The sequence below is a fragment of the Balaenoptera acutorostrata genome, chromosome 1 (assembly GCF_949987535.1).
Source record: "Balaenoptera acutorostrata chromosome 1, mBalAcu1.1, whole genome shotgun sequence".
Classification (NCBI taxonomy): Eukaryota; Metazoa; Chordata; class Mammalia; order Artiodactyla; family Balaenopteridae; genus Balaenoptera; species Balaenoptera acutorostrata.
The window spans coordinates 89,353,720-89,374,848 of record NC_080064.1 but is presented as its reverse complement, the minus strand read 5'-3'; the positions used below and the strand labels follow the sequence as shown (position 1 = coordinate 89,374,848).

The following is a 21,129-nucleotide window of genomic DNA, read 5'->3' as shown; positions in this document are numbered from 1 at the left end:
TATGTTAATGCACAGTGTTTGAGCCCATTAAAACCAAGAGAACAATATGTTTTGGAAAAGAATTGCCCAGGATTTATTATTAGGACAATGTAAAAATTTATATTAAAAATTCCTTAAATGGCCTGTTTATTAGACATCGCTCATTGTCGTGTGAGGTTTCACTCAGGTATGTGAAAAAGATGCACGGCCAGGTGGCTGTGGAAACTTCAAACCTGAACCCTCTGCTTTTTGGCCATATTTTTTTCAACACTGTATTAAAACAATTTTTTAAAATTTCAAGAATTTAATTTTCTTCCATTAGATTCCAGCGCATGAATTCTCAGCCTTTTTAGATTTTTCATGCCAGCTGAGACTCAGCAAGAAATGATTAATTTATATACATGTCTCTGACTCCCTGCCTTGAAACATGCTCTATTTTCAAAGTAATAATACCTGGCGTGTCTGGTATTTTATTTTGATGTGTTCTTTCACAGCAATCAGGCCATATTTAAAACAGGCTCTTTGGCTACGTGTAATATAGCAAAAAGCTTAGGTGATGGGCTTCGGCATTAATTAAATCTGTGTTTAAATCTGGGCTGTCCCTCTTGCTAGCCGTATGAACTTGGACAAGTCACTTCACTTCTCCACCTCTGTTTTGTCCACCTAAAACTTCTCAGGTCTACATAGTAAGATAGCTTATAGATTTACTTATAGATTTATGGCACTTAGCACAATGTCTGGCTTAAAGCAATGACTCAATAAAAATAACGTATTCTTAATATTCCCCCAAGGCTTAACAGCTTTTGCAGGTCTGCACACGCCAGCCTGGAAATCTAACTGAGAGAATCTGAGCCGACAAAATGTCTTGTTCGTAGGTCTTTTCCTTGGAATATTCTGCCTGGGGATTTTGACTCTCACACCTGTCCAGGGTAGCACAACCTTGGAATAAGGCTAAATGGGAGGGCTGTGGGCATCTGTAACTCTCTCTGCTCAAGCAGCCCTGTTGCTTTGTTAAAAGTGTTTTAAACTTATCTTTATTTTTTATGTTTTAATTTTTTTTAATCCAGACCATTTTTGTTTGATTTATTCTTAATTTATTTTCGATTATTCTACCTCATTCTTTTAAATCTTCAGTTCCTTAATGGTATTATTCCACTGCATATTTTATTATTTAGATTTGCCTTTTATTTTAAGCAGTTTATCAACTTATATAAATCTTTTATCATTTTTATTTTCATTTAATTATATTTTATATTTAATCTTTCAATACTTTTTATCTTAATATTGTAAAAATTGCAATATTTTAAAATTATATTTCTGGGGGTTTTTTTCATATTAGGTGAAGTAAGTCAGACAGAGAAAGACAAATATCATATGATTTCGCTTATATGTGGAATCTAAAAAAATGATACAAATGAACTTATTTACAAAACAGAAATAGAGTCACAGATGTAGATAACAAACTTATGGTTACGGGGCGGGGGAGGGTGGGGAGAGGGATATTTTGAGAGATTGGGAATGACATATATACACTACTATATATAAAATAGATAACTAATAAGGACCTACTGTATAGCACAGGTAGTTCTACTCAATACTCTTTAATGACCTATATGGGAAAAGAATCTAAAAAAGAGTGGATATATGTATATCTATAACTGATTCACTTTGCTGTACAGCAGAAACTAACACATTGTAAATCAAGTATACTCCAATAAAATTTTTTTTAAAAAAAGAAGGAAACAAAATAAATATATTAACCCATATTTTTATTTCTTTTTACATATTAAATAATGGGTAAATATTAGGAGAAAAATTTAGACTAGTTCATCTCTTAAAGCAAAGAAGACTCAGAGAGTTTTTCCTACTCTAGTTTGCCCTGAAAGGGATTAGAATATTGGAGACATTGGGTGGTGGCATGTCTACTATGACCAGTAGTGTTTAGGAAGGGGAAGCTGTAGCACTTCCAAATTTATCCATTTAAAAACAAAGCAGAAACCGGAACTCTGGACCATCTGGAGCAGTGGAGACTCAAAGGATAGATCCCCTGTCTCCTGAATCACAACTCCTCCCCTCCACAAAGAAGTCTTTCGAAAACAGGGACTTTGGGTCAACTTCAAAAGATAAAACTAACTGCACATTAATTTAAATGGGCTTTCGTTACTACAAATCAGTTGGCTAAGACACAGAGTGTGCAAAAAAGGGTTTACGTAGCAGGCCTGAGACAGGTGTCCTTAGAAAAGCCTGCTTTCAAGGTTGGCCTTGGCTTGCACCTGGGAACTTGACTGGTAAACAGATCCCTGGGCTGTTATCAGACTTCCCCTAATGATAAGGGTGGTTCACTATCCTTAGACCATGCAAACAATAAAGTTTCTGCAGAATGCCTGCTTTCCTTCTGCGAGTCTGGAATTTTGGTTCATGCTGGGTGGTGGGTGCTTACATGACCAGCCCCAATAAAAAAAACCTTGGGTGCTTAGGGTCTAATGAGCTTCACTGGTAGACAACACTTCACATGCGTTGCCACTACTGGTTGCTGGAGAATTAAGCATATCCTGTGTGACTTTCTGGGAGAGGACTCTTGGAAGCTTGCACCTGGTTTCCTCCAGACCTCACTCCGTGCAACTTTGCTGATTTTGCTTTGCATCAAACTGTAATAAGTCTTAGCTGTCAGTGCAAACATGTGCTGAGTCTTGTGAGTCCTTCTGGCAAATCGTCAAACCTGGGGGTGGTCCTGGGGACACCGACAAACAGGGCTTCTCCTATCTCCAGACTGGCTGATAAATAATTAGTTCCCGGCTTAGTTCTTATCTTGGTATCTCTCCTCCAGACCAGATGGATGCACTTCCCTCTTTTGGTTTACTCTAAAAATGAACAATCCTGACCACCTGTCACTTAAACTGGAATCCTTAATTAAGGATAATTTTCCCCAACACTTGACTTTAAAAAGGAGATCAAACTATTCTAAAGTCTCAGTCTGTCAGCTTGGTGGATTATCAAGGTCTCTCTCAGCAGTTCCACTTCTTGTCGTGACAGTACAGTCATCTCAGGACCAGCGTCCCTCATTCGGCCGCTGGTGCAGTACCTGAGAAAGAGAACTCCACGGAGGTGCTCTCTGGTGAGGGGACACGAGAATCTCTGAGCGCAGTGATTCTGCCACCTGTGTCTCTGCTCTGTCTTATGGTTTCTGCAGTGTTCCCCTTCAACATGGCCCCGGGCATTTATTCTTTGGTCATTGAAGGCCTGTGATCTAAGTGGTCATGTAAGCTCCTGGCTAGGCCTCAAGCAGCAGGAAAAGTCTGGAATCGGCTGCTATGCTTGTGAAAGAAATTGGTATGAAAAGTGGCCAAGGGAGAAAGAGGAAGTGAATTTTATATATTTCCTAAAATCAGGAAAAACTAGGTCTATCCAACCCTGCTGGTCACTGTCAGCAGATGCCATATTACTTTACAACCCAAGCTACATGAGAGGTGAAATGGTTACACCCTTCTAGAATTGAAAAAAAAACTGCGTGGAACTTGCCTCTTGGAGTATGGGATCTCTCTTAGAATGTGCAGTATGGTGCTAACATTCTCTCTGCCTGCAAGAAACCTAGATTTTTAAAAATGGTTCCATTTCTTCCAGAGTTTTACTTTTTTTTTTTTTTTTTAAACAAAGACAAAATAAACGGGGCTTCCCTGGTGGCTCAGTGGTTAAGAATCCGCCTGCCAATGCAGGGGACACGGGTTCAAGCCCTGGTCTGGGAAGATCCCACATGCCGCGCAGCAACTAAGCCCGTGTGCCACAACTACTGAGCCTGCATGCTGCAAATACTGAAGCCCACGCACCTAGAGCACCTGCAACAAGAGAAGCCACTGCAATAAGAAGCCCGCACACCGCAACTAAGAGTAGCCTCCAGCTTGCCGCAACTAGAGAAAGCCCACGCGCAGCAACAAAGACCCAACAGATCCAAAAATAAATAAATTAAGACAAAATGGACTGACTTCTTTAATCTCAAGTCTCTGGGACCCCTGTATCTTCCAAATTTTACTTCTCAAGACAAAAAGGCACAAGTTACACTTTACAGCTTAGTGTACACTAGCTCTCAGTAAAGGTCAGATAAATTCTAGATAGATGATAGATAGATAGATAGATAGATAGATAGATAGATAGATAGATAGATAGATAGATGATAGATAGACAGACAGATACTTACATAGACTATTATTATCCTATTCTGATCTCTGGTTTCAATTTGTCTTTTGAACTTCCTATGCCATGTACCTTACGTAATCATTTTGGGGGATCTGGATATCAAGACTGACAATCTCACTTGGAGATAACCTCTTCTTTAAAAAAAATTTTAAACTACTTTATTGAGGTATGATTGACATACAAAAAGCTGTACATATTTAATGATGTATACAACTTGATGAGTTTGGAGGTAAGTATACTTCCATGAAAACATCACCACAATCTATGCCATAAACATATCCATCACCTCTAAAAGTTTCCTCCCATCTTCTTTATTATTATCATTATTATTTTGTGATAACTTAAGATCTACCCTCTTAGCACATTAGTCAAACAAATAACAAAGTTTCAGTTCCACAAGATGAATGAGTTCTAGAGATCCGCTGTACAGCATAGAGCTTATAATTAACAATCATGTATTATATTATTCTTAAAGTTTTGAGTAAAATAAGTACCAATAAGGAGCCCTGGAACCGACCAAAGGTGTGCATTTAGTATAAATGTGCCCAACCTAAGAGTAGACCCATATCCTATGACATCTGAGAGGCTGTTCATCTCAGCTTTAAGTCTCCGCATCAGTTGCCTCAAAATTTGGTGTCCAAAGCCCCTTCCTTCTCACTCCTCTATGATATGCCTTCTCCAATCTTTGAAGCCACCTTAAATCCTTTTGGGAGAGAACCATAATATAAATAAACACAACACATTTGATAGATCGTTACCCCTGATTCTGAAGTTTAATGTAAATGTAAACATTTGCAGCTGGAGTCATTTCCACAATTGACGACTCATTTCTCACTTGCAGTCCAGCTTCTCACAAAAGCTTTGATCAACTTAATTCAAACCAAAATAGAAATAGCAAGTGGCATTGTGAGTCATCTCCATTTTGGTGGTATGCAGGTTAAAGCAAGGTATGGTGAGTGAAAAGTCAATTAATTTATGTTCGTCCATTTAAAACCAATTCCAAATAATTTGAATTTTGTATTAAAAGCAGTCTTCCAATATAAGTTTCTACTTGTACTCACCAAAAAATGTTTTAAATTCTCTAGAAAAGCTATTTTTCTCCTTCTTCAGATGATTATCATAATTCAATCCATAGAGAAGGAACTGGGTGGGAATATATTAACATATCAATCCAGCTCAAAATAACTTAATGCAGTTATTTTCTGCTTTCCTTTCTGTGCCATGGGTGCCACCTCTACACAACTTATGTGTAAATAAAAAAGTTTTCTGTTATGCTGTAGATTGTGTCTCTCTGTAATTGGAAACCTCCCTAATTAATCTCCTGAGCAGATACACAGCGAGCAAATTCTTGCTTTGCTGAGTGTTGCCAAGAGGACTGCAAGGCTTTCGCAGGCAACTCTGCCTGAGGAGGGCACTTTGGGAAAGAGCACAGTCTTCTTACATGATATGAAACACCACAGAGTACTGTTCAGCTTACACACTGACAACTGGTTTAAGTAGAAACTTTTTAACATAGTGATGGTTTAACACATGTCACCAAGGAAAGCATACAAGTGAGAAAAATTTTGAAAATACATTTGTAGAGCTTACCATTGGTCAACTCATGTTCCTGCTGTTATTTGAATCACAGCTGAATACATATATAGGGTAGACTCTCCAGGTGTGTTTTGAGATTTAGAAATCATTTGACAGGGACTTCCCTGGTGGCGCAGTCGTTAAGATTCGCCTGCCAATGCAGGGGACACGGGTTCGAGCCCTCATCCAGGAAGATCCCACATGTTGCAGAGCAACTAAGCCTTTGCGCCACAACTACTGAGCCTGCGCTCTAGAGCCCACAAGCCACAACTACAGAGCCAGCATGCTGCAACTACTGAAGCCCACACGCCTAGAGCCCATGCTCCGCAACAAGAGAAGCCACCACAGGGAGAAGCCTGTGCACCGCAAGGAAGAGTAGCCCTGGCTCCCCGCAACTAGAGAAAGCCCATGCACAGCAACAAAGACCCAGTGCAGCCAAAAAAAAAAAAAAAGAAAGAAAGAAAGAAATCATTTGACATCTAAGGGTAACAAAACCATGTGAACTCAATGACCGGCAGGTGAGAAATTTATTGGAACTAGTTAACTGATTTTTCTACTATTTTTTTTGTAAGAACTAAATCTGATTTTCTGCTCTTCTAGACAGGTTCATGAATTCATGAGAAATCTCCTTCTCTAAGATGTGGTCCCGTGACAACCTCGGTACTCCAACTGTCTCATGCAGTGTTGTGAGAAAAGCTAATTGGCAGATTCCCAACTCAAGAAGTGAAACTATCTTCCCACCCACAATCTTTCCTATGTGTTCCGAAAAATTTCAGAAGACAAAAGAGAAGGGGAAAACCTCAGAAACATCACAACCCAAAGAGATCCAGATGAATACATAAAATATCTCCAATAAATAATGCAGCTTCTCCCTCCCACGCCAGCTCTTCAGGGCATAGATCCATCAGTGGCGAGGTTTGTGCCATCTGATTTATTTCTATAATTTCTCCTTTAAAAAAAAGCAGCTACTCTTTCTCCAAAGGAACTGATGACCAGTGTATCATACAATAGTCATAAATGATCAAGCAGGCCCAAAACACTGATATGAACAGTATTTTATTAACAAAAAGGAAAATTATATATAGAGGAAGACAGTAAGAGCCTGACATTACCTGACTCTTGTGAAATTCAAAGTATAAGATTTCTTTGTGCTCACTGTCACGTATTTCAGGAAATGACCACAACCTGGAAAGTCTATAAAAGATAAACTAAAAATCTGCAACGGAGAATTTCAGAAGCTCGAAAGGCACCAACCAGAGTGGATTAAATATAAAATTATAAAAATACTTCAGTACATTGATAACTCCAAATCCAAATTACAAAAGCCAGGGAGAATGTAAATTGCATAAAACTTTTATTATTTAGTAGCAGTGTATTATTCTACACTTTAAAATAGAACAAAATATCTTTTTGAAGGTAAACTATTCATAACAAAATACATGTCAAACAATTTTTATTATTGGAGTAGAATCACTTTGCTATATACTTTCTATATTATACACATATACTTCTTGGTTTGTCTATGTATGCACATGTGTATAAATAACTTTAAGACATACCCATGTAGATACATATGACTAAATACACACATAATTATGAAAAATTTACAGTAGTCAATTTTACAATCATTTAGTAGCTGCACATAAATTAGTATTCACAGAACTAAAAGTGTCAATATGGTTCCCTTTCCCCCACTTCTCAAATATCATCTGAATTACTCTTCGCTGATAATTTTGAAAAAATACTATCATTTTCCTATACAATTAACCAATCATTTTTTACAATAACTCATAATAAAATATTTTACTATTTTAGCTTTAGAAAAGGTATACAGTTTAATTCCAGTTAGTTTAATTTTTGATTCCTAAAACATACAATTCCTTTTTTCATCAGTTTAGTGCAATTGTTTGGTACTGCAGTTTTTGAAGGTTAAATTAACGAACCTGAGTCAAACATTCATTCAAATGCCTTTTTTAAAATGTAAAACATAAACAAGATGTTTTGATGAAGCATGTATAATAGTCTCAATGTACCCCCTTCTAATAAATATATGATAAATAACTCAATGGTTGAGAGTAAAGCACTTCATATGAATCCATTGAACTGTCTCTGAGTAGTCCATTCTTAAGCAGCATGGAAAACAATCAGGATCAAAGACTCCCCAACTCCCCACGGAAAAGAAGCTTACAGGCTTCTGGAGCCTAAATATAAGATTACATTTACATGAAAGGGCTGTGAAGTACCTAGGAGTCCCTTCATTTTCATGTTAGGTTTCAGATATGCTAGCTTGTGTGTCAGGGGTTTGTGATCTGTTTTAAACTTATCTCCTTTATTAATACATTGAACTACTTAGCAGCATCTTTTTCAGTTTTTTTTTCTCTTCGTTGATTTAGAACTGGTGCCAGACCATGTGTGAATACAGGCAAAAACCTCGTACCAAAAACCAGAATACTCTAATTGGGTTACAAACTCTTTTGAGAGGAGGAAAGAAAAGCATTTGGACTGTAGAGTCATTTCATAGAGAAAAACCATCCTTTCAGAAGAAATATTCGATGAATTCTGATCTTCAACTGGATGTTAAATTTTGTTAAAACCCCCAAAGATGCAAAACTAAATGGCTCAGCAACAAAAACAAAGGGAAATGAAATGGTCTAAATAAGCCATATCAAATGACTGTACTCTTGCTAGAGATAAACTCGGATAAACTTAAGTTAGACTGACTTCCCAAAAGAATGAACTGATCTGCCATATTCATAGTGGGAACAGAAAAATCACTTTCTAAAAACTTTCTCCCTTACTTTTTCTTAATAAAGAGGAATTATTTATTCATTGTAGATAAAACCATACCAATCAAATTCAAAATACAAATTTTTGGTAGCAAACAGGAAGAAAACCTAAGTCAAAATATAGTCTAGTTTTTACATAATTTTATATATTTATAAATTTATCAAAATAGTCTTTTGAAGTTCACAATACATACATCACGTAACACTGTACATGTAAATGTAATAACAAATGTATTACGAAATACATTAAAAAATAACCTTTCAAAATACCAAATTCAACATGAAAACTGTCTTAAAAAGGGTTGACATCTTCATAAACATAGTTTCAGTGCATTTATAGTAGTCATTAACCAGAGTTTTCTGGTTTCAAGTCTCATGAAGGTCTTATCTTAGTGCTCTCTTTAATTTAAGGTAAGAAGGCAGAGATATTCTTCTGGCAAAAGCAGCTGCTTTCTCTCTACATTGCTCGTCCAGATGAAGCAATTGTGTCTAAGAGTAGAACAGCTTTCACCGGAGTGGCAAGGCCTTAGTAATGAACATATTCAGACTGAAGGGACTGTGCAGGGGAGAGACATAAACTGAGGTTAAATTCCATCACACACAAAATTTCTTGTACATTATGCAGCTTCTTCCTTCAACACAAGGCAATTTGGGTCTATTATATAAAAGATAAATGAATAAACTAGAAAAGAATAGAAAAAGATGAGGGAAACAAAGTATTTGCTAAGAATGAGATATTCAATTAGGTAAAGCAATTGCAAGAAAACTTTATATTTTAAAAGGCTTACTAATTTAATACTAGTGATTAAAAATTAAGTATTATTTGGAAATTGGTAGGTAGCACTAAACTTGCTTTTAAGCTTTTGTACAATACTATTGAGTTTTACTCAAAAGTACTAAATGACATTTGTAACTAAATAGAAGATTATTAGAGTATACTTTAAGGAATATATATACTTTTTATTTAATGCAATGCATAGCAAATGAATGTTAATGCTTCTAATGCAGTAGAATTAGCTGTCATTTAAATAGATTCCTTAAGGATGTATGGATATAATAAATACCTTATAAATCCTTTCCACTTAGGGGGGACACAAAGCACTTCTAGCTTTGAAATCTGATCTTAAGACCCAAAAAGCTTTTGTGTAGAAGAGTCTTGAAGTCATAACATAATAAACAGTGGGCAACTTTCAAGGAAAATAAATAATGCAAGTTCCTCCCACATTACATTAGATAAGAACATATAAAAGGAGCATGCTTCGGATATGTAATCAGAATGCATTGATAATAGACATAAACCAGGAAAAGATAAAGACAGGTAGAGAAAATCTGCCAAACAGTTATTTTTGAGCAGCAAACAGCAGTTAGAAAGAAGAAACATAAATCAGTCTAAACATTAACAATTTCTTTGCATAATTCTTCTAGTCAAATACCTTAGAAAAATAAAGTTTACTTGATTTGCTACCAAATGCCCTTTTCTCTTCCTCCAATAATTATTTTTCAAATTTATCTGCAGCATTTTATTAATAGGTCATCAATTCTGAGAATGGTCCATTTTATTGATAGTATGGGTATCAGTAAAAAAAGAATCTGTCCATTTTGCATATAATTTACAAAAGGATTCAAACTACCTTTGAACAGCTTCAAAATCCCAGTGAACTTTATACCCTATCAACAGCCATTTACTACATAATTATCTATCAACACCGTGAGTCAAAAGTTATGGTCCTTGTCCTCAAGGGGCAAAAGACCACACTGTCACACAGACATAAAGTGAAAAGACAAAGGTGCCAACATTAAATAATAATATACATAGGGTGAGAGTAACATTGTGCACAAGCAAAAGATTAGGCAAGGGGTGGAAAAGGAAGGTCATGGCAGGGAGGTGCGTTCTCGAGGCTGCAAGTTTCAAGGAAGAGGTTAAATGTTAAGAGCAGCAAGAAAAAAAGGAAAAGGCTTGGCAAACTGGCTTTCTCACTGCAGGATGTAGTTTACGTCAAGGCTTCAAAACAGGAGAGATGATCAAGACTTAGGGTACTATAATGTAAATATACCTGAACTCACAGAGAGAATAAAAGAGGTACAACTCTGAGAAAGTCCAGTGAAACTGGTCCAATGCCTTGAAGCCCATTTAACTTGTGGGACGTCAGCTACCATCCTAGCAGTTAGAGCTTAAAAGTGGACTATCATTTTTCTAGGTGCTTTTTCCCAGTTTCTTCTGAAATCTCTGCAGAGAGGGCAGAGCCATGAGGTCTCCCCAGCAGCAAAAATGCCACACATGCATGCTATACACTGGCCAATGCTTTCTTGGGAATATTTTAACTTTCGCTTTTGTTCTAATTAGAAAAGTTATTCATATTATCAGTAACATAAATTATAAAGCTCCTCTGATTGCTTGAAAATTTACAACAAAGTTGTTTTTGCAAGCACCTCTAAAGTTCCATCAACTCTCAATAAATAGAAATACAGCAAATGAACAGACACTAGACAAGCGACCTTTGTTAAACTAACTTTCTTCCAGGTTAAAGTGTTTTACATTATGCATCAATATATAGGGGGTAAATATGTGTGTACATATATTTATTTATTTTATGGAATCATGATACTCACTGAACTAGAAAATGGAAATAGTTTAGAATATTAGACTAAGGATTTCAATCATTCATGTGAAGTATATATTCATTAGTCTCTGGCAGACAGCCTTTCCTTGCACACAGCAGAGGTCAGAAACTCTGGCTGGTGTTTAATCCAGCCTTCAGATTCAGATGACCACAGTCTTTACTGCTTCCTTTGGCACTCACCCAGTTTGCTCACTTACATTGCCTAATTCTCTCTGCAGGCCTCTGTAAACGAATGAAGACATGATTTGGCCAAAGAATGAAACTTCTGTCATGCTGCTTAATTCATTCAACAAACAATTATTGAACATCAATAGCATGTATATATTAGGTACCATGAGATAAAAATATGATACCAAAATTCTCGAAACCAAACATATCCCATGGTTTCTTTATATGGTGTAAAGAAAGTTAAAGAAAATAAGAGATCAGTAAAACGGGTTTAGCAAATTATTCTGACATCAGTGTTTTGTAACAAATTAACCCCTTTTCATTTTCAGTCTAAAACGAAAATCTTAATGTAACTGGACTTAGGTAAGAAAGAGAATTGTTAAAATCTATAAGACCTATTCACTTTTGAAAAGTATAACTAATATTTCAAGGCCTTTTCACTGGGGAAACGATAGTGACAGAAATTCAGATTTCAGGCACCACGTGTTTATATAATGCGGTTGTACTCAGGGTATCTGGTTCATTTGTTTTCCAAATGTACATGTATCCTAAAGTTATTAATATCCCAGAAAACACAGTAGCCAGTTATTGGCACTTTTAATTTTTATAGTAAAAATGAAAATGCACTGTGTACTCCATAAACAATATCATTATTGCTATTGATTTTATTATTCAAAAAATAGATTAACTGAAGTACAACTAACTGGAATTTTTGATACATTAGATATACTACTTAACAGGTCAACTATTCTGTAAAAGATGCTTATTGAGTACTTTCTACATACCGGGCACAGTTGTAAACATCTTATATGTATTAACTCATTAAATGCGCTGAACAACTCATTTTACAGATGGGGAAATTGAGGCACAAAGCAGTAAAGTAACTTGCCCAAGATCATGCAACTAGGAAGGAATTTGAACTCCAGCAGTCTGGCTGAAAAGCCCAAACTCTTAGCCACCACAATATAATGCCTCAAGACACTTCCAGCATTTGTCCTGTGATTTACTACATATTCAAATGAACATTCTCTATCACATGACACAGACAAATAATGAGCAGGGTATGATCCTGAGCGAGCAAAGAAATACTAACATACAAAAGAGAATGTACTATTTATTACTGTAAAGGAGATATGATTTTTATATGATTTTCAATAGAACTGAATCCAAAAGAATTTTCAGGAATATTCTATAAGGAAATTTTCTTTATAAGAACACCCATGTTTAAATATTCTGATTAAAGTTTTAATTCTGCTTGGCCAATTTTTTTTATCATTACCATAGAATTGATACCTAATGTATCTGGAAAAAAAAAAAAAACCCCTCAGCAATGACAATGATATGGTTATGAAGGAAGTGAGACCTGAGGTGTAAATATTATTTTACAAAGTAGCACTTATTTATATAACCAAGAGATTTTAATTTCTTAAATAGAAAATTCAAGTTCATGTGGCCATTAGGTTCAACTGGGTCACAGTGAGTTAAGACCAGATCAAGTTTATCATGATCATATGGTATTTTTACAGTATGAATACCCTAAACTAGTAATATAGCAATATTCAGCCTGCAAATGAAGGATAAAATTACCTTACATTGCAGCCCCCAAAATTTTTATGTCAAAATATAAGCTTCCAGCAAGAATTCTTGCTCTGAAAGCAGCTGGATTTGACACAAAACACAGTGTTAGGTAAGGAGATCAAGACAATTTGTTCTGTTCTGGAAATGTGCTACTAATCTGTTTTGGCAGATGTAGGTAGTGACATTAAAAATTTAGCTATGCTGGGGGTGTTTCTTTTTTAAACAGCCCAGTTACCTAATCATGGTAGAAAAATGTCTAATAATTATTGATATAAATACCGTACAAATAGTTAATAAATAAAACTATAAACTGACTATCAAAAACAGCAAATTGTAGGCTTCCCTGGTGGCGCAGTGGTTGAGAATCTGCCTGCCAATGCAGGGGACACGGGTTCGAGCCCTGGTCTGGGAAGATCCCACATGCCACGGAGCAGCTGGGCCCGTGAGCCACAATTACTGAGCCTGCGCGTCTGGAGCCTGTGCTCCGCAACAAGAGAGGCCGAGATAGTGAGAGGCCCGCGCACCGCGATGAAGAGTGGCCCCCGCTTGCCACAATTGGAGGAAGCCCTCGCACAGAAACGAAGACCCAACACAGCCATAAATAAATAAATTTAAAAAAAAAAAAACAGCAAATTGTAAAGAATAATGAAAGTTAAGGTCTTTGTGAGCAAATGAATGCAATAATGTCTTAGTGTTCAAACAACTTGAACCAAAGGACCCTACGATCTGGAGTGTTGGTTTCCTAGCAGGTCAAAATCACCGTGTGCTTTTGTCACACTGACTTTTTCTTTCCTGCATTTCCCCATTTTCCTAAGTCCCTTAGGAAGAAAAAATAGTCTACTAGTTACCTTGGTTTGAGTTCTAACTGCAGAAGCAAAAAGCACCTACAGAGGCAAAAAGTGATTTGTTTTACACTTTGCTATACATCTGAAACTAACACAATATTGTAAATTAACTATACTTCAATTTTTAAAAAGTGATTTATTTTAATGGCATCACTGATAGTTAAAGGAAAGAAACACATGTTTGGTAATGTATCTTATATATAACTCCAGTGTTTTTAAGTTTTAATGAACAAATGAGGAAAAAATAAACACTGGGGAAAAATTAATTTATCTATAACTGCCTCTATACCCCTGGGTCTTTTATGGCTTTGCAATGGAGTCTCCAGTTGTAATGTCTGTAAGTTAAAAACACACAAAATGCGTGCATTGATACATATTTCCACAAATATGGTTTCACAATACTACTGATAGTATTCACCTCTACTAACATGATAATACTTCTGCAATAACACTAGTAGAAGCATAGCTGGATAAGGTTTTATTGGCATGATATTAGGTTAAGGTTTGTGATAAAATCAGGTTTGTGATAAAATCAGCTTCAAAAGAGGTGTACGCATTTTTCTACAGTGCTCTCTAAGCATTTCAGGGACCCCAAGATTTAACAATGCAATTTTGGTTGACTAAAATGCTATACAAACTATTCTTTCACCTTCCTGCATAACTTTTAATAGAGTCTTTTTTCTAGGGGAACTTAATATGTGCTCTTCAACAATCTCAAAGAGCTCAATTGTTAGATGACAGATTGTTGACACTCAACTTGACTCAGCCAACCATTACATGCGTGTTTTCAGTTCATCTGAACACCAAAATTATATTGATGCAAGCTTGGTTGAAATGTATTTTTATTTTAGTAAAGTCACATTTCTAGAGAAAAACGAAACAAAACTCTCAGATTGCTGTATATTAAAGCTAAAGCTGAGAAGTTGTTTGCTTTTTGTTAGTGCTTCCTGCGCTTGCAATGATTACGGGCCCCTAATTAGCCCTTTGCTTAACTTTCATGAACCTAGATAGATTAGCCAACGTTCAATAAATATTTATTAGGTGCTTTCCACACTTTGGAACCTGAGAAAACAAATATGCCTCTGAGGAGCTTAAAAGCCAGCAGAGGAGAGAGAATCACACACAGCTGACTGTACTACGAGAGAAACCAGAGGGTGAGAACAAAGTCCCATGAGAGATGAGAAGGACAAGGCATTCCGCCTGGATGGGTCACAAATGCCTCATCAAAAAGATAACTAGTGAGCCAGGCCAGGAAATAAAAAACCAAGCAGAGACAGGAGGAAAAGCAGAGTAAACTGCTTGTGCTAGGGGCTCAGCAAGAGGCAGAATGTCAGTCAGGATGCCGGGTGGAGCTGCTGGAGAAGACAGGGTGGGAGGCACGTGGTCTGATGGGGAAGGGCGCCGAGGGGCAGGCAAGGGATCCAGACCAGACCCTGTGTGCAAAGTGGAGACGATGAATGACTCTTAACACAGGAATGATTTAATCAGCTGTGTCTTAGACATCTAGCACTGGCAGCGGTACAGAGGAAAGTTTAAGGGCACGAGATACTGAAGGCAGGGAGGAAATTTAAAATGCTAGCCCAATAGCCCACGAAGACCTCAGTGAAGGCAGCAGTGATAAGAATGGAGGAACAAAATACGGACATTTCAAAGGGAAAACTGCTAGGACTTAGTGGCTGGATGTGGCAGAGGGAAGGCAGAAGTGACGTCAAAGACGATTCCAAATTTCTAGCTTGGATGATTGGATGTATAAAGATCACAATCAGTAAGCCAGGAAACAAAAGGAGGAGTAGACAACTGAAAGAGTATGTATTCTTTCCCAGGACTGCCCACAGGAAGTTAGAAATGTAAGTTCAATGCTCAGGAGATGATTACCCAGAGAGAGAAGTAGACCAAGGTCAGAGCCTTAGGAAAAATCATTAAGGGGCAGGTGGAGGAAGACAAACAGGTCACTATTTAATGGGGGGAAAAGGAGAAATGGGAAAATAATATTCCAACACTCAGGAGACCAAAAATAACAGGAGAAAAGGGCAGTCAACAGAGTCAAATGCTGCAGGAAGACTAAGAAGAATGAAGACTAACAAGAGATCATCAGATCTGGCTGAAAGAAGTCAGTGGCAGCCTGTGGGACAGACTTTCACCATCCTGTGGTGCCACCTCCCTTGTCCAAGTTTGTCCATAAAGGAGACGCTATGATAGGTGACAGAACTGAGGGGAGGAATTGGTGAGACCACTCTGTACCTGTTCACAGGTGAGGAGACAGGCAAATGGATGGTAAGAGACTGAAGATCTAGCAGAGCAAGGACGTGAATGGGGCAACTCCCAGGAACAGTTTGGAAAGAATAGTTCAGGCAGGTAGGGTTACCACTGGAAAACAGTAGGGCTCCTTTTTCAAAAAAGGATTAAAAGGACAAGTCAGATGCAGGTACACTTTGAGGTAGAGAAGAGGACAGTTAAGAGGAATTATTCCTGAAAACTTCTATGTTCTCAGCAGAACTCAGGACCAGGTTAACTAAGGTTGGAGGAGCTGTGTTGATGAAGAGCGTGAAAAAGCTTCGGAACAGCCAATGTGGGGAAGAGAAAGGGAGCCAAAATGGGATAAGTAAACTACTTATGAGCACTGGAGGGTCAGGGTAAATTAGAAATTCATTTGAAATGGAGTCAGTTGGCAAAGTCATGGGATTTTCTCCAGCAGAGCTCAGAAGAGAGAGACTAGAAACAGACATGAGATGGCTGAACTGATCTAATTTGGGAGTCTAGTGATAAAGTGGCTACAGAAAAGAGGTCCAAGTGGAACAGAGAATGTTGGAAAAAGGAAGCAGAAATGACTATGGGGGCTACAGAAGGAAGTAAACTGTGAGGGGGAACAGGCAGGGGTCATAAAGAGGTCATGGGGAAGAGTCAGTAGGGTGGGGGGGCAGTATGTTTGATATGGGCCTTATAGAATTCAAGACATCAGAAGCAATGCTCTAAGCAATAAGAAGGTCCATGAAATGGATTTCCAAGTGAATAAAAGCAAAGATCACTGAAGTTAAGGAAGTTTAAAATACAGTAGCTGTGAGACTGAGCAAGTCACTGCCTCTCTGAGTCTTAATTTCCTCAGCTGTAAATTATGGGTTAAATAAATAAGATGATGTATAAATATTGCACCTGATACAATGTGAAGCACATAGGAGGTATTCAATAAATCATTGATGAGGATGATGGTAAGGATTAGAAAAATGTTACAGTTGTCACACATGCTGGCAGTAGCTTGGTAGCTAAAAAGTAAAGCCAAAGTCCTCAGTATAATGGTATTAGGCGGCAGAGGCTTTGGGAGGTAATTAGGTCATGAGAGTAGAGACTTCATGAATGAGATTGGGGTCCCTTTTTTTTTTTTAATTTTATTTATTTATTTTTGGCTGCGTTGGGTCTTCATTGTTGCACACGGGCTTTCTCTAGTTGCAGCGAGCGGGGGCTACTCCTTGTTGCAGTGCGCGGGCTTCTCATTGCAGTGGCTTCTCTTGTTGAGGAGCATGGGCTCTAGGCACGTGGGCTTCAGTAGTTGTGGCATGCGGGCTCTAGAGCACAGGCTCAGTAGTTGTGGCGCACAGGCTTAGCTGCTCCACGGCATGTGGGATCTTCCCAGACCAGGGCTCGAACCCGTGTCCCCTGCATTGGCAGGTGGATTCTTAACCACTGCACCACCAGGGAAGCCCCAGGATTGGTATTCTTATAAAAGGGACCCAGAGAGCTCTCTCGCCCTCTTACAGCCATGTGAGGATACAATGAGAAGATGGCAGTCTGCAACCCAGAAGAGAGCCCTCACCTGAACCTGACCATGCTGGCACACGATCTCTGGCTTCCAGCCCCCAGAATGGTGAGAAATAAATTTGTTGTTATAAACTGCTAGTCTAGGGTGTTTTGTTATAGCAGCCGAACTCACTAACATACTGGTTTTTTATGTCCTTTCTTTCCACTCTAATAACTTTCAATCAGAGACTGAACCAGTTCTCTCTCACACATATCAGCCATGTGAGTTCAGATATTCAACAGCAAACAGAGCCTGTGTAATTTACCAAAGATTTCTTCCATTAGGGGCAGATCCAATGACTTTACAAGTAACATGCATGGGGCATCTGTGCTTGTTTGCACATGCATGCACACCTGCATGTATGTGTGTCTGTGTGTAATAGGGGGTTGCAATAAAAACATGCCTTTCTGGGTTAAACGCCTTACACACATACAGTAAATTTCAAATTTTTGGAAGAAATAAATGACCTACTCAATATGAGAAAAGATGACAATATGGAATAAATAAACCAATAATCACATAAGTAAGCAGAGTCCAATGCTAGATACTATGAAGTTAATAAACATAAGATGCCATGGTTTCTAACCTCAAGTTTACCAACCAACTCAGTGGGGATCCAAGGCGTACACCCATGAGAAAGGTGACTCTCAATACGAAACAGAAATGATAAAGGCCAAATGACCAATACAGAGGGGACAAATTAAGAAAAAGTCAAGACTGCTATAGTTGGGTGAGGCCAAGGAAGGCTTCACAGAGGAGGAAGTAGGATTTAGGCTAACTTCTGAAGGGAAGGAGTCTGAAAGCAAAGGTGAACCAGGTTGGGAGCACAGCATGTAAGAAAAGGATGAAGGCCCTTGGAGCAGGGAATATTCAAGTTCCACATGGAAGAAGTAAAAGGATCATGCTCAGGAGTGAAGGGAAATGAGTTTGAAATGAGGGTTGGGGGAAGACTCAAAAAGACCCTGAATGGTTAACCCCAGAGACTGAACCTACTTCATGTCGAGATGGAGCTGAAAGTTATGCTCCAAATGACCACTCTGGGTATAAATCAAATATTTTTAAAATGTGAGGAAGAAAAGGCACAACAGGACACAAAAGTAAGATCAACATGTTCATGGCCCAGAAACGAACTAAGACACAGTGGCAGGCCACTGGCTACAGAGCTGGAAGCTGGTAGAGGTGGCCAGGTGTCCCATTCCTGGGGGTACACAGGCTAAAAGCTGCTGGCCTGAATCTGAGGCTGGGGTCAGGCTCTCCCACCTGTGAAAGGGGCCAAGGGAAGCCACAAACAATGCCTTGGGCCAAGTTTGTGCAAAGCTGCATCCTTGTCTGAGAAGTCAGCCTGCTGAGCTCACCAAGGGAAGAGAAGCTGGGACATGAAGATCTGTTTCTAGACTGGAACACCTAGGGGGTCAAGTGGAGCCAAGAAGAAAGCCAGTAGATGAGGTGGGGAAAACAAAGGGAGAGGGGAGAGAAACAAAAAGCTCCCATCCAGAGTGAATCTACAAATGAAAATTCTAAAACACACAAGGAACGTGAACACCAAGAGAACTGACAAAGTCTGCGATCAGGAGACAAATTCTCACAGGCTGAAGCAATAGGCAAATCACAAAGCAATCTCAAAACAACTTATCATCTGAGATCCTCAAGGTGAGAAAATGAAGAATAGCCATAAAAAGAATAAGAATTTATTAAATGAAATAGGCAGGTCCAATGAGAACAGATGACTATCATAAAGAATGAATTATAAATGCTGGAAATGAAAGCTATGGCTATGGAAATCAAAAAATAGATAGGTTAGGGATACATTGCAGAATGGACACAATTAAAAGAGAATTAGTGAACTGGAAAATAATAGGAGGGAGTCAATCAGAACACAGCCAGAGGGCTTCCCTGGTGGGGCAGTGGTTAAGAATCCGCTTGCCAATGCAGGGGACACAGGTTTGAACCCTGGTCCGGGAAGATCCCACATGCCGTGGAGCAACTAAGCCTGTGCGCCACAACTACTGAAGCCTGCGCGCCTGGAGACCGTGCTCGGCAACAGGAGAAGCCACTGCAATGAGAAGCCCGTGCACTGCCACGAAGAGTAGCCTCCACTCTCTGCACCTAGAGAAAGCCCATGCGCAGCAACGAAGACCCAACACAACCAAAAATAAATAAATAAATTTTTTTTAAAAAAAGGAACACAGACAGAGCAATAGGAATTTCAAAACATAAAATAGAAGGCAAGAATACTGAGGACAGATTGAAATGCTCTAACATAAATTTAGGGGTATTGCAAAAGAAGAGAGTAGGAGGAAAGGCAAAAAAGCACTATCCAGAAAGATAATGGTTGACAATTTTCCATAACTGAAAAAGTCATCAGCCCTTTGACTGAAAGCACACTGAGGCCAAAAAAGGACAAACTATAATGAATCAATATCTAGATATATTATGGTGAAACTGTAGAACTTCAAGGAAAAAGAGAAAAATCTGATAATAATTAGTTTTACTCTTCAACTGAGAAGCTTTGAGAGCAAAGGATAACATTAATAAACTAGGATTTTAAGCATACTTTGGCAGCAGTGCAAAGACAGACTGAAGGACCAGAAAAATGATGGCTGAAGATTAACTAAGCCAGAAGATGCCCTCATGGAGCTTTCAATCTAGTGGAAGACAATGGCTTACACATCTTTGTCTTACCTTCCTCCACTAAAACAATACTGAGCTTATGGTTGACACTCATATAAATATTGGATGATTTTTTAATTGGCTAAGCCTCTATACATATACAAAAAGCACTTACTCTCTTTTACTGCTGGCCAAAAATAAATAAACAACTAGAGGAAGATTAAAATAAGATCCTCTTCTATTGATTTAGCGTATTGTTGACATTATATAAGAAAAAAGGTATCAAATTAAGTTGAACAATGCAGGCAATTAATAACTCCAATGTATTTGAGGTTAAAGCAAGTTCTGTGTTTTAAAGAATCCTTTCAAATGGCGAGTCAAAAACAGCTGTCAGGATTTATACAGCAAACTAATGTAAACCACTATTTAACATTAGAAACTTGAACAACCTTCAGCTCTATCTGCAAAATACCGTGTGTACCTAAATAACTTATATGTAAAACTAGGCATCACCTGAACCGTGCTGACCTCAGAACAATTTGATGCTTTGTCAAGTAACATTCCCAAGTCCCCCTGGGAAGGGAACAGAAGAATACCAATGCTGAAAGAATGCCAAAGATGTAGTTCAATACTGAGACTGAGCTCATGTTCTTGATAGTATTAGTATCCCTTAGCCGAAAAATTGCATCAAATTTAAGGCAATGCCACAACAAAGAGGAGAGATGGAAAAACCACAGTAATTTGAACATACAGCAAGGTTAGAAAGCACGTACTAACCCTATATATTAAATAATATTTAATCCTTTATCAGGACAAGATGATAGTTTTTTAAATGAAGAACAGGCAGAGTGAAAAGACATCAAGTTAAATCAGGAAAAGCTATTACATACCATTGGAAAGTAGGCGCATTTTATTGGGAATGGATGTTCAAACAATCAATACGTAGTTCATCAATGTCACACTAACATTACTCCAAAGTAAAA

At 38.1% G+C, this 21,129-nt stretch overlaps 1 protein-coding gene across 1 annotated transcript in view; it reads right to left on the bottom strand.

The window, feature by feature from the left end:
• Positions 1-6,929: 6,929 nt before the first annotated feature.
• Positions 6,930-21,129, bottom strand: part of CDC14A (cell division cycle 14A) — a 179,173-nt gene continuing 164,973 nt past the window's right edge. The window contains exon 17 of the mRNA XM_028163371.2: positions 6,930-9,087. Coding sequence (XP_028019172.1) covers positions 9,058-9,087 — 30 coding nt within the window. The 3' untranslated portion in view covers positions 6,930-9,057. The remainder of the gene's footprint in view (positions 9,088-21,129) is intronic.